At 37.1% G+C, this 11,743-nt stretch overlaps 1 protein-coding gene across 1 annotated transcript in view; it reads left to right on the top strand.

The window, feature by feature from the left end:
* The window catches only part of LMBRD1 (LMBR1 domain containing 1), a 107,317-nt gene that overhangs the window by 33,329 nt on the left and 62,245 nt on the right, over positions 1–11,743 (top strand). The window contains exon 6 of the mRNA XM_081829349.1: positions 10,413–10,501. Coding sequence (XP_081685475.1) covers positions 10,413–10,501 — 89 coding nt within the window. The remainder of the gene's footprint in view (positions 1–10,412; positions 10,502–11,743) is intronic.

The following is an 11,743-nucleotide window of genomic DNA, read 5'->3' as shown; positions in this document are numbered from 1 at the left end:
TACTCTCTCTCTCTCTCATTCTCGCTCTCTCAAAAATAAATAAATCTTAAAAAAAAAAAAAAAAAGAAATTTCAGTAAATAAAAAAATGACATTTATCGAATACAATTTGTGGTAGAATAAAATTGGTCAGTAACCTTTTGTGGTTCTAGGACTTCTTGGAATACAAATGCTTTATAATCAAGGCATATTCCCAGTACCCTTTGTCTGCCTTGACGTGTCATGAAAAAAGAGTATTTATTGAAAGGACAATTTTTTTTAGTACTTTTTCTATTTAGCTATTGAATATATATATATATTTTTAAAGGTTTTATTTATTTATTTATCAGAGAGCGAGAGAGAGAGAGAAACAGCATGACAGGGGAGAGGGTCAGAGGGAGAAGCAGCTCCAAGGGAGCCCGATGCGGGGCTTGATCCCAGGACCCTGGGATCATGACCTGAGCCGAAGGCAGTCGCCCAACCAACTGAGCCACCCAGGCGCCCCGCTATTGAATATATTTTTAATTCTCTTTTGGCTTTTTAAAAAAGACAGTTATGTGAATTTGCTTTTGTTAATGTGAAGGTCTCTCATTTAGAAACCTAAATTATCTAGAAGAGAGGTCAGTAAACTTTTCTTAAAGGGTAGTTAATATTTTAAGTTAGAGGTCCATATGGTCTTTGTGGCAACTCCTCAACTCTCTTGTACCTTTCTAGTAGTCATGGACAAGATGCAAACAGAAGGACATGGCTGAGTTCTAATAAAACTTTATTTACAAACAGTAGTTTGTAATCTCCTGATTTAGAATGTGGCTGAGAACCATCAGTAAAACCACAAATCTTTATGGCAGCCAGAGTATCTGTCCTAGACAAAAGGTGTCTGGGGATATATTTGTAAATTTATTTGTTCTTTTTATGGAGTATTATCTTCAGTCCTCATTTAGAGTTACATTTTGCACAATTCTGATAAAGTTTTTTTTCAAAGATTTTATTTATTTATTTGTGAGAGAGAATGAGAGACAGAGAGCACGAGAGGGGGGAGGGTCAGAGGGAGAAGCAGACTCCCCGCCGAGCAGGGAGCCCGATGCGGGACTCGATCCCAGGACTCCAGGATCATGACCTGAGCCGAAGGCAGTTGCTTAACCGACTGAGCCACCCAGGCGCCCCAATTCTGATAAAGTTTTAACAGATTCTTTAGATGACATTTATTTATTTAGAAGCAGTATACTAAAAGTTAAGCAAATGTTTCCTTGCAAATACACTAGTAACAAGAAGCAACAGTTTGACCAGCCATTTTGAACAATATAACATTCACTTATTTTCCAAATATTATTATGTACTAGGTATGTTCCAGATACCATACAAGGTGCTGGTGAAACAGCAGTTACCAGAAAAGACAACTCCTTCTCTTCAGGGAGCATGCATTCAAGAGAGGTTTAGAGCGGAGGCAGAGAAAGAAAATAAACAAAAAACGGGTTGTGTTGAGGTTGTGAAATGTTAGGGAAGACACTGATGAGAAGGTGGTATTTGAGAAGGTATTTGAAGGAAGTGAGGGAGCCATGAATATATGTGGGGGGAAGAGCATTCCAGTCTGAGGAAACAACAGATGGAAAACCCTGAGGCAAGAAATTATCTGGCATATTTAAGACAAAGCGAGGAAACTAGTGTGGCTGGAGTAGAGCGAATGAAGGCTGGAGTAGCTGAAGATATGGCCAGAGGTAACTAGTGCTGCCAGATTTAGTAGGATATAATAGGCCATTGTTAGGACTTTAACATTTATTGTGAGAGAGATGAGAAGCTATCAGGGACTTTTGTCATTAAGCGACATAATCTGACATTTTAACAGGGTTCCTGGATGGTGTTTTAAGATTTGAGTTTATGGGGGTAAGGGTAGAACTATGAGATCTGTGAGGAAGCTATTGTAATAACCGAGGCAAGGCATGATGGTAGAAGTAGTGATTTGATTCTGCCTACCTTTTGGAGAAAGAGCCAGCAGGATATTCTGATAGGATACATAGGTGGGGTGTGTGAGAAAGGTGAATTGAGAATGTACCTGCAGTTGGCCAAACTGCAAAGTCTTAGGAACACTTCTCTCACTTTTGACACCACCTGCAACTTTGGGAGGTTCCTAAAACCACTCTCAGGTTTGATAATTCTCTGGAAGGATTCACAGAAATCACTGAAAGCAATTATACTCATTGTTACCATTTATTATAAGTGAATACAGGTTAAAATCAACCAAAAGAAGAGATGCATAAATAAGATAGAGTCTGGGAGGATTTCAAATATGAACCTTCCATTGTCCTCAAGATATGTTACTCTTCTGGCATTGATGTATGACTGTATGCATGGAGTACTGCCAACCAGGGAAACTCACATGAGCCTTAACACAGAGTTTTTATTGAGACTGTTATTTAGGCAAGTCAGATTGATTGATTGCTCACACAGTTATCTCAGCCTCCAGACAGTGGACTACATATGACCCGAAGTTCTCACCCAAAATCACATGGTTGGTCTTTCTGGCTCACCACTTAAGATGTCGTCAGCTCCTGCCCTAAACAAAGACATTGAGTACCTGCCAGACCGTGGGCAAAAGTCACACCTCTTTTGGGCAAAGCCAAATTCTTTGCTACACAGAAAAGGGTGAAGTTGTCATCAACTTAGATAGGCAAATCTGAAGGAGGAGCCGGTTTTGTGGGGGAGTATTGGAATCTCAGTTTATTTCATGGTAAGTTTTATAGGCAGTCAGGAAGAGATGATGAGTAAGCCACCAAATCAGGCATTAGGGAAGTCAGAGTTTAGTCACTGCTCTTGCAATAGCAATATCTAGCTCCAATGAGAAAATGAGATTTTTCTTTTGTAAAATGTAAAAGATAAGCTGAAGGATTGCTAAATATTATTCCTTGTGCCACCTCCGGCCTGTCTCAGTATTGCGGTCCTTTTGTAATTGAATTGATGATGTTGGCTCTCAGGTGGATAATAGGTGAGAAGGAATGGCATAGAAAGCACCCATACAGGTGGGAGGCTTTGATTAAGGTGGAAAGATATTTCCTCTGTTGTTATAAGAGCAATAAAAATGAAAAGATGTGCAAGTGGGCTCTTAGATTTTGTGTGCAAATGAAAGAATTCTTCTCTGATTGGCCTCTATTTTCTTATTGATATTTGAGGTCATTAGCTGAGGGCACTGATAGAGGGGAGAGTATGTGGACTCCTGTATTTCACAAGCTGAAATTTGTGAATGAAAGACTAATAATGTTTTTGTTACCCAGGGTAGGGTTCTTCTCATTACCATATTTGAATGAGGTATACATTTAGATTAAGTGATTGACTAAATTTCCTGAAATTTTCTTGAGGGTAACCTACTCCTAGTTTTTGTTAAGTGATGTATGTTTTTCTTTTAAAACAGTAGATAATTTTATGGTAAAAATGTGGTTGAGATTTAACTAATTCATGTAGCTAACATCTTTGGAGCACTTTGTTATGTAGTGTGCAAGGTCTTGGGGATAAAGATGGAGGGTCATTGTCTCTTTCCTCAAGGGTCACAGTGGGGAGAGACATAAATACATAACTTGGGCTATAATATTTAAGTGCTCTAATAAGAGATAAATACTAGGTTTTGACGATGGAGTAGCAAGTTCCTAGCCTTGCCTTGAAGAATCAGGGAAGACCTAATAAGGAATGACATTTGAATTGAAATTTGAGGAGTGGAAATTTGTCATCAGACTAAATAAAGAAAAAAGATAAATAGCATGTGAAGTGTATTCATCTTTTTAGAGTGCTGTAAATAACAGACATTTATTTTCTCACAGTTCTAGAGGTTAGAAGTCCGTGGTCAGAATGTTGGCAAGTTTGGTTTCTGGTGAGAACTCTCGTCCTGGCTGCTGCCTTCTTACTGTGTCCTACATTGTCTTTCCTGTGTGCTCTCACTGGGAGAAAGAGTGCTCTCTGGTGTCTGTTCTTCCTAAAGTGACTCAATCCCATCGGACTAGGGTCCCACCTTATTTAACTGATGACCTTCCTAAAGGCTCTATATCCAGATGCCATCACATTGGGGGTTAGGCCTTCAACATAAGAATTTTGTGGGGACAAATTCAGTCCATAACATTCTGTTCTCTGGCCCCCCAAAATTCATGACCTTACTATGTACAAATGCATTCATCCCATCCCAGCAGCCCCCAAAGTCTTAATTGAGCATCAGTGCTGAGTCCAAAATCTTATCAAAATACCACCTAAATCAGGTATCAGTGAGACCTGAAATATGATGCATCCTGAGTCAAAATTCTTTAGCAGTGAACCATTGAAACCAGACAAGTTATGTGCCTCAAAAATAGAATAGTAGGGCAGGAATAGGATAGACATTTCTGTTCTAAAAGGGAGATATTGGAAAGAAAAAAAGGGATTATGGGTTCCAAGCAAGTCCAAAACCTAACAAGGCAAATTATATTAGATCTTAAGACTCAAGAATAATTATCTTTGGTTGGATGCTCTGCTTTCCAGGCCCACTGAGGGGTAGGTGGTAGGGTCACCACCATGGCCCTAGGTAGTGGCCCTGCCCTCTTGGTTCTGGGCCTAGGTCCTGACCCCTCGACTCTTTGTAGCAGTTACCTGGTGGCCACAACTGAGGAAAGAAAGGAGGAAGCAGCCTTGCCCCCTGGGCCTGTGGTGGGAGTGGCAGCCCTGATGATAACTGAATTGCTTTTGGATACTTTTTCTTGAAGGATAAAGCATGTTCTCAGCTAAATAATTCTGTCATCCTGCCCTGTAGAATCCCCAAAATCTCATAGCCTACCTTATTTTGTCCCATCTCTGTTCCCTTTATTTCAAATTGGCAGTGTCCCTGTTAGTATCATCCTACCACTATTCCTGGCTTCTGCTGGATGGTTGATTAAACCCATGGTTTCCACCCTTACTCCTCTCCTTATCAGGTGGTTGTTCAGCCACACTCTTAACACAGGCTTCATCATTCTTTTACAATACAGATGGAGTAGTTCCTTCACCTTACCTCTCTCCTCTCGCATTTTACTGTAAACAGTAAGGAGAAACCATCCTGCTCCTTCAACACTTTGCTTAGAATCCTCCTCAGCTAAATACCCAATTTCATCTCTTAAAAGTTCTGCCTTCCACAGAAACACAAAAACAGTTCAGCCAAAGTCCTTACCACTGTATTACAAGTTATCTTCTTTTAGTTTTCAATAACATGTTCTTTATTTCTAGCTGAGATTTCACCAGAATGACCTTCAGTGTCCATACTTCTACCAACATTCTATTCATGATGATATATGTCTTCTGTAAGACAACAGAGGCTTTCTCTATAACTCTTCTTTTTGAGTCCTCCCTCTTGCCTTTAACATCCATATTTTTATCAGTAGTCTCTTTGTTAAAATACAAAATTCAAACGAGTAAATTTGAAGATCTAGTTGGCTTTATTCAGCAGTTTGTGAATTGGGCAGCATCCCATCTAGCAAGTAGAAAGGAACTCTAAGGAGTTATGCAAAATGGAAGATTTTTATAAGTAGAAGGAGGTGAGATAAGGAAGTTCAAAGAGGGAATTGTTTCAAGCAAGATCACCTTCCCTGAGGGCACAGCAGAGTTTTTTTTTTTGTTTTTTTTTTTAAGCAGTTGTCTGATTGTTCAAGATGAGAACTGAACTAGCTGCCCTTTTTTTAAAGATTTTATTTATTTATTTGACAGAGAGAGACACAGCGAGAGAGGGAACACAAGCAGGGGGAGTGGGAGAGGGAGAAGCAGCCTTCCCGTGGAGCAGGGAGCCCGATGTGGGGCTTGATCCCAGGACCCTGGGATCCTGACCTGAGCCAAAGGCAGACGCTTAACGACTGAGCCACCCAGGGGCCCAAAGCAGGGGGTTTTTATCAGGCAGATTACCTTACTAGGAAATTCCAGACTGATTGGTTTAAAATTCTACTCCTGGGAGAGGTTGAAATTGCTCTGAGGTTAGGTATTAAATCTTGGTGGGGCTTAGCACAAGTGACTCCATTTGGGGCCTGCCTTCCTTCCTTCCTTTCCTTTCACTTTCAAGGCAGGCTATGCTTTTTCTGGTTGCATCTTAAAACTCTTCCAGCCTCTGCTCATTACTGAGTTTCAAAGAGACAGCCACATTTTTAGGTATTTGTTACAGTAGCAGTCCACTTAACGGTACCAAAATCTGTATCAATCTACTTGGGCTGCCATAACAAAATAGCACAGACTGGGTAGCTTAAACAGTGAACATTTATTTTCTCAAGTTCTAGAGTTCTGGAGGCTACAAGTCTGTGATCAAGGTTTCAGTAAATTTGGTTTCTGCTGAAGATACTAGGCTTATAAATGGCTGCTTTTTCACTGTCTTCTCACATGGGCTTTATTTTACTCTCCACTAGCAGGGAGAGAGAACTGTCTAGTGTCTCTTCCTCTTCTTATAAGGACACCAATCCTATTGAATTAGAACCTTCCCTTAGGACCTTATTTGACCGTAATTACCTCCTGGAAGGCCCAGTATCCAAATATCATCACACTGGTGGTTAGGACTTCAACATATGAATTTTAGAGGGACGAGTTGAGTACATAACATTATGGTAACTTGAGAGGCTGCAGTTAACATGGAATATTTGAAGAAAGATATAAAACATATAATGTGAATTTTTTTTAAAAAGAGAGAGAGAGAGAGAAACCAAGAAACAGATTCTTTATTTGAGAGAGAGAGCACATGTAGGCAGAGCAGCAGGCAGAGGGGGAGGGAGAGGGAGGCTCCCCGCTGAGCAGAGAGCCCAACGTGGGGCTCGATCCCAGGACCCTGGGGTTATGACCTGAGCCAAAGGCAGATACTTAACCGACTGAGCCACCCAGGCGCCCCTATTTTTTTTTTTTTTATTGGAGAGAGAGAGAGAATGCACAAGAGGGGCAGGGGAGGGGCCAAAGGAGGAAGAGAGAGTGAGAGAATCCCAAGCAAGCTCCTCACTAAGTGTTGAGCTGAATGCAGGGCTTAATCTCACAACCCTGAGATCATGACCCGAGCCAAAATCAAGAGTCAGACGCTCAACTGACTGAGCCACCCAGGCACCCTACATATAATGTGAATTTTAACTCTCACCCTCCTCAGTACAAAAAAAAAAAAGTATGATGTGATGTTTCAGATGTTTGTGTAGGTAAGGGACAGGCTATGATTAGCCAGGTAGGTAGACTGGGTCTTATAAACAACATTTAAGAAATTTTGAGTTTTATCCTGCTGAACAATTGAAAGATAGTGAAGATGTGTATACATCTGTGTGTGTGTGAATGCATGAAAGTAATTATATATGAATTTATCTAAGAGTTACAGCACCATGAAGGATGCGTTTGAAAGGGGCAATTGGAAGTTGGGTTGGAGAATTGAAATATAAATGGTAGATAGGAAGACCAATCATGTAATCATTTTAATAGTTAAGGTGACAGATGAGGGTCTGAACTAGAGTAGTTACAAAGAAAGCAGAGAGGAAAAGAAACTGATAAGCTATTTGGAAGATAAACATGACTGGTGATTGGGTGTAAGATGTGAAAATCTTATTTCTATTCTACTGAATTTATCATTTCAGTTTCATATCTACTGAAATTCATTAGCCTTTCCTTTGTCTTTTCCGTAAGAGATAATCTGTATTAAACTAATACAGTGAGTCACATTGGGTATAAAGTATTTTTACTAAGCGGTTTTTCAGTTTTACTGTTTTTTAAGATTGTAAGAGAAATTTATAACCTTTTGAGGCTCCAGGTCTTATCTTGATCTAGTATGGGTGTTTTTGGAAGCTAAGGTTCTCCTTATGCATTTTTATTTTGAGAGAGATTGAGATTAAGAAAATATCTGTACTTTCTACCACATAAATCTCATTATACTCTTACTCCTGGTTACTTTACTATCATTATCATTTAGTAAATGGCTGATAAACTTATTAAATGCTGCCTCCTCATCAAAATTGATGTATCTATATTCAAGACACATCTGACTTTAGTTTTAGTTGCCTTTGCATCTGTTGGGAGGTATTCCTTTCTCTTTATAGATCTTTGTTTACAGGCTGACATTTGGCCAGTGAACGTTAGTTTGCCCCTTCGGGTTGTTAAGAGGTTGAAATGCTTGCATGTCAGTCAGCTGCTGCTCTGCCTTCCTGAGTCTTCTTACCCATCCTAGGCCTGTTTAAAGGGTAAAGCTTGGTTCAGCAGGGTCTTCCAGAATTAAGGCCAGTGTGTCTGTTGACTACTTTGTGCCTTTGCCAAATTGGTTGTGAAATGTTTTGAATATTATTGTTCAGGATGTATAGATGAATTTAGTTTTAACTCTTGAATTCAGCCTACACATGTTTCTCTTAGTTGATGTGAAAATATTTCACATCTGTTTCTTAGATTATACAATCCTGGTGACAGGATTCTCCTAATTGAGGAGAACCTCCTTTGGGGTTTGTGCTTTTGTTACTCCCTGTAGTTCCTACCTGAAAGTAAGCGCTAAAATGTTACTCTGCTGGATCTCCTCAAAATAAGTATTTTTCTGAAGTCATTCTGACAGTAGTTTGGGCCATTTGACCTTAAAAAAAAAAATCAAAAAATTTTTTTTTGTCATAGAAAGTTCTTCGTGATACTATATACAACATAGAAGTTTTTCCCATACTTACAGAATTGGTCATTCCCAACTAAGAAATTCAAAATAAACTTTTCAAAAAATACATGTATCGGGAAAAAAAACTCCATCCAAAAAAAATTGAGGGATATTATATAGGTAGTTTTTACTTGCTTGGTTTATACTTTTGTTCAAATGCAGATAAATAAGTTAATATCATTATAGAAGTATAATTTGCAAGAGTTGTTTTTTTTATTTTTTGATTCCACTTTACTGCTTTTATTTTTTAATCTTATGACCAGAGCAATGATGAACTTTTTGCATTTATTGCTCTAACTCTGTGTGAGTAATCACTTTTCTTTCTGAAAGTGGTGTGAAATAAGTCTCCAAGATTAAGAGTGTAGTAAATGCACATCAGTGCAAATAGTTAGAAATTTAAATAACCTCCTCACATGCTCTGACCATTCATCTTTTTGTAAGAATAATAAGTATCAGTAGTACCAAGGAGTAAAGGTTTAAAAAAAAAATAGAGTGATTACTTTGTTTTACTTTAACGCATTATTAGATACTTACTATATTGTTGAACTCATTTAGTATTTCCTCTTTACAAAAGAGGATAGATCTTTGTGCTTTGTTTACAATTAAAATTAGGTTAGAAAGGAGGTAGTATTAGAGTTATTTCTTTTATTTCTGTTTGATTCTCCACATACACAATTTCAGGGATACCCAGCACTTTACCTTAATCTTGTTTCTGACTAGATATTAAAGTAATATCTATTTTCTTCCTTTCCTCCTCTTTTCTTTCTTTCTTTTTCTTGATTATTTCCGTTCGTTCATTCGTTTTTTCTTTCTTTCTTTTTCTTTCTTTCCTTCTTTCTTTCTTTCTTTCTCTTTCTTTCTTTCTTTTCTTTCTTTCTTTCTTTCTTTCTTTCTTTCTTTCTTTCTTTCTTTCTTTCTTTCTTTCTTTCTTTCTTTCTTTTTCTTCCTTCCTTCCTTCCTTCTGTCCGTCTGTCTTCTCTTGTCTCCCAGTTTAAGCCTCTAGAGCACGTCCTGGGAAGCTAGCTGTCACTGTTATTTTTATGATGCCCCTTCAGCTGTGGATTGAAAAATAAATAGAAACTACTTTCACAAAGTGTGTTGGTTAGAATCTTGAATGATATAAAAAAATGCTAAGAAGAAAGTAAAAATTATCCCTAGTCTCACAATAAGATATTTACTGTGCATTTTGATATGTTTCCTTTCTGTTCTTTTCTATGTATATAAATATATTGAAATCATTACATATATTTTTATTCTGTTCTTCTGATTTATTATAGAAATTCTTAACCTTTTTTGTGCCATGGACCTTTTTGATCATCTTTAGCCCATGGCTCCTTCTCAAAATATTTTAAATGCAAAAAATAAAATACATAGGACTGCAAAGGAAACTAATTATATTGAATGCAGTAATAAAACTATTAAAAGAAATTTATAATATGGTGAACACATAGGTAGAGAACTTACCACATCCCTCTGTACATGGTGCAGATTTGATTTGTTAATTTGTGTGTGTGTGTGGTGGGGGCAGTTGATCTTTGTATAAAAAATTACTAGAAATTGAGTTTTGGAGGGGTGACTGGGTGGCTCAGTTGGTTAAGCATCTGCCTTCGGCTCAGGTCATGATCCCAGGATCCTGGGATTGAGGGAGCCTGCTTCTCTCTTTCCCTCTGCCACTTCCCCTGCTTGTGCTCTCTTGTTCTCTCTCTTAAATAAATCAATAAAATCTTTAAAAAAAAAAAAAAAGGAATTGAGTTTTAGACCATTTCCTTTTATTTAAATTTTTATCTTTACAGCCATTAACCAGATTTATTTTCTTTTTTGTAGTGCTTTTGTTCCTCTGAATGTTCCTAATAATAAAAATTCTACAGAGTGGGAAAAAGTGAAGTTCCTGTTTGAAGAACTTGGAAGTAGTCGTAAGTATTCTTTTTAAAAAATATTCATAATAGTTCATATTTTATGACTCTTGGGACTTTTTTGAGTAGTCTCTACAGTGTTAAGAATTTAACCTCACAGTTCTTTTGACTTGTGGTTAAAAGTGTGCTAGAAGAATTGGGAGCCTTGTGTTGTTAGACTCACTTCTAAGTATTATGTAGTTAAGTCTCTTCATACAATTACCAAGTCGAAACAAAAATATAATCTTCAAAATATTTTAGCAGTGAAGGTCTTATAATTTCGATGTTTGTTAATTCACTTGGGATTATATAGAATATGTTAAAGAAATGTGCTTGATATATTGTTTTTTATTTTTAACTTTTAGCCAGTGAGAGAACTACATATTGCTGTTTGATCATCATTAAATAATTTTTATGTGGAATATAAATTACAGAGGTTTCATATGAATGAAATAATATTTTATTATAAATTTACCTCACCAAAACATTTGGAATTGCTTTTCCAGAAGTTTCCCTTAACTTTATCAGTGTGACTTAGGTTTTTAGAAGGAAAAAAATAGGCAGGTTCAGGAGGTTAGGTTAAGAAAGATGCTCAATCATTGAAAAGTACAGTTGATATTAGAAACTGATATCAAATAAGAATGTGTATCTTATTCCTCAGAATTTCATGTGCATTTGAACTTAGTAATAACTTTATTTTCAAAGAAACCTACAATATTTATTTTATAAACTTGAAAAATGTTTATTGCTTTTGTATTCTTTTTAGTAAGCACTATACAGTCTTGATCAGCATTTCTTTTTCTTTATCCAGATATAATATTAAATGATGATTAAATTAAGTCTTGGAGTCCTTGCTGTACAACTTCTTAATTTTCTTGCTTTCCACTTAAGATTTCATTGTGTAAATTTTGGTCCATTAATACTAGCAAGAACTAGGATAGCAGTCCTGGCATGTATTAATACTGAATTGTCAGGATTTATGCACCTGATCCCATTACTGAGAAATAAATTGCTTCTTTTCTCATAGTTAACTCCTTCAGGTCTCTTGAGTAACTACTCTTCTGCCTTAAACATTAAGTTGTACACTGGTCTTTGAGTATTGGTATAACTTGAATCAGTAATTATATAGGTACTGTAGTATTCTAATTTCTGTAATCTCATGCTCTTTAGTCTTAACATTGTTTCTTTTATCTCAAATCTTAAACACCATATCCTAGAGTACATTTTGCTTAATGGTATTAGTAATATTAACTTTTTTGACTG

The sequence above is a fragment of the Leptonychotes weddellii genome, chromosome 8, assembly GCF_054177405.1.
Source record: "Leptonychotes weddellii isolate Sample4059 chromosome 8, ASM5417740v2, whole genome shotgun sequence".
Classification (NCBI taxonomy): domain Eukaryota; kingdom Metazoa; phylum Chordata; class Mammalia; order Carnivora; family Phocidae; genus Leptonychotes; species Leptonychotes weddellii.
This window is presented reverse-complemented; position numbering and strand designations above follow the sequence as displayed.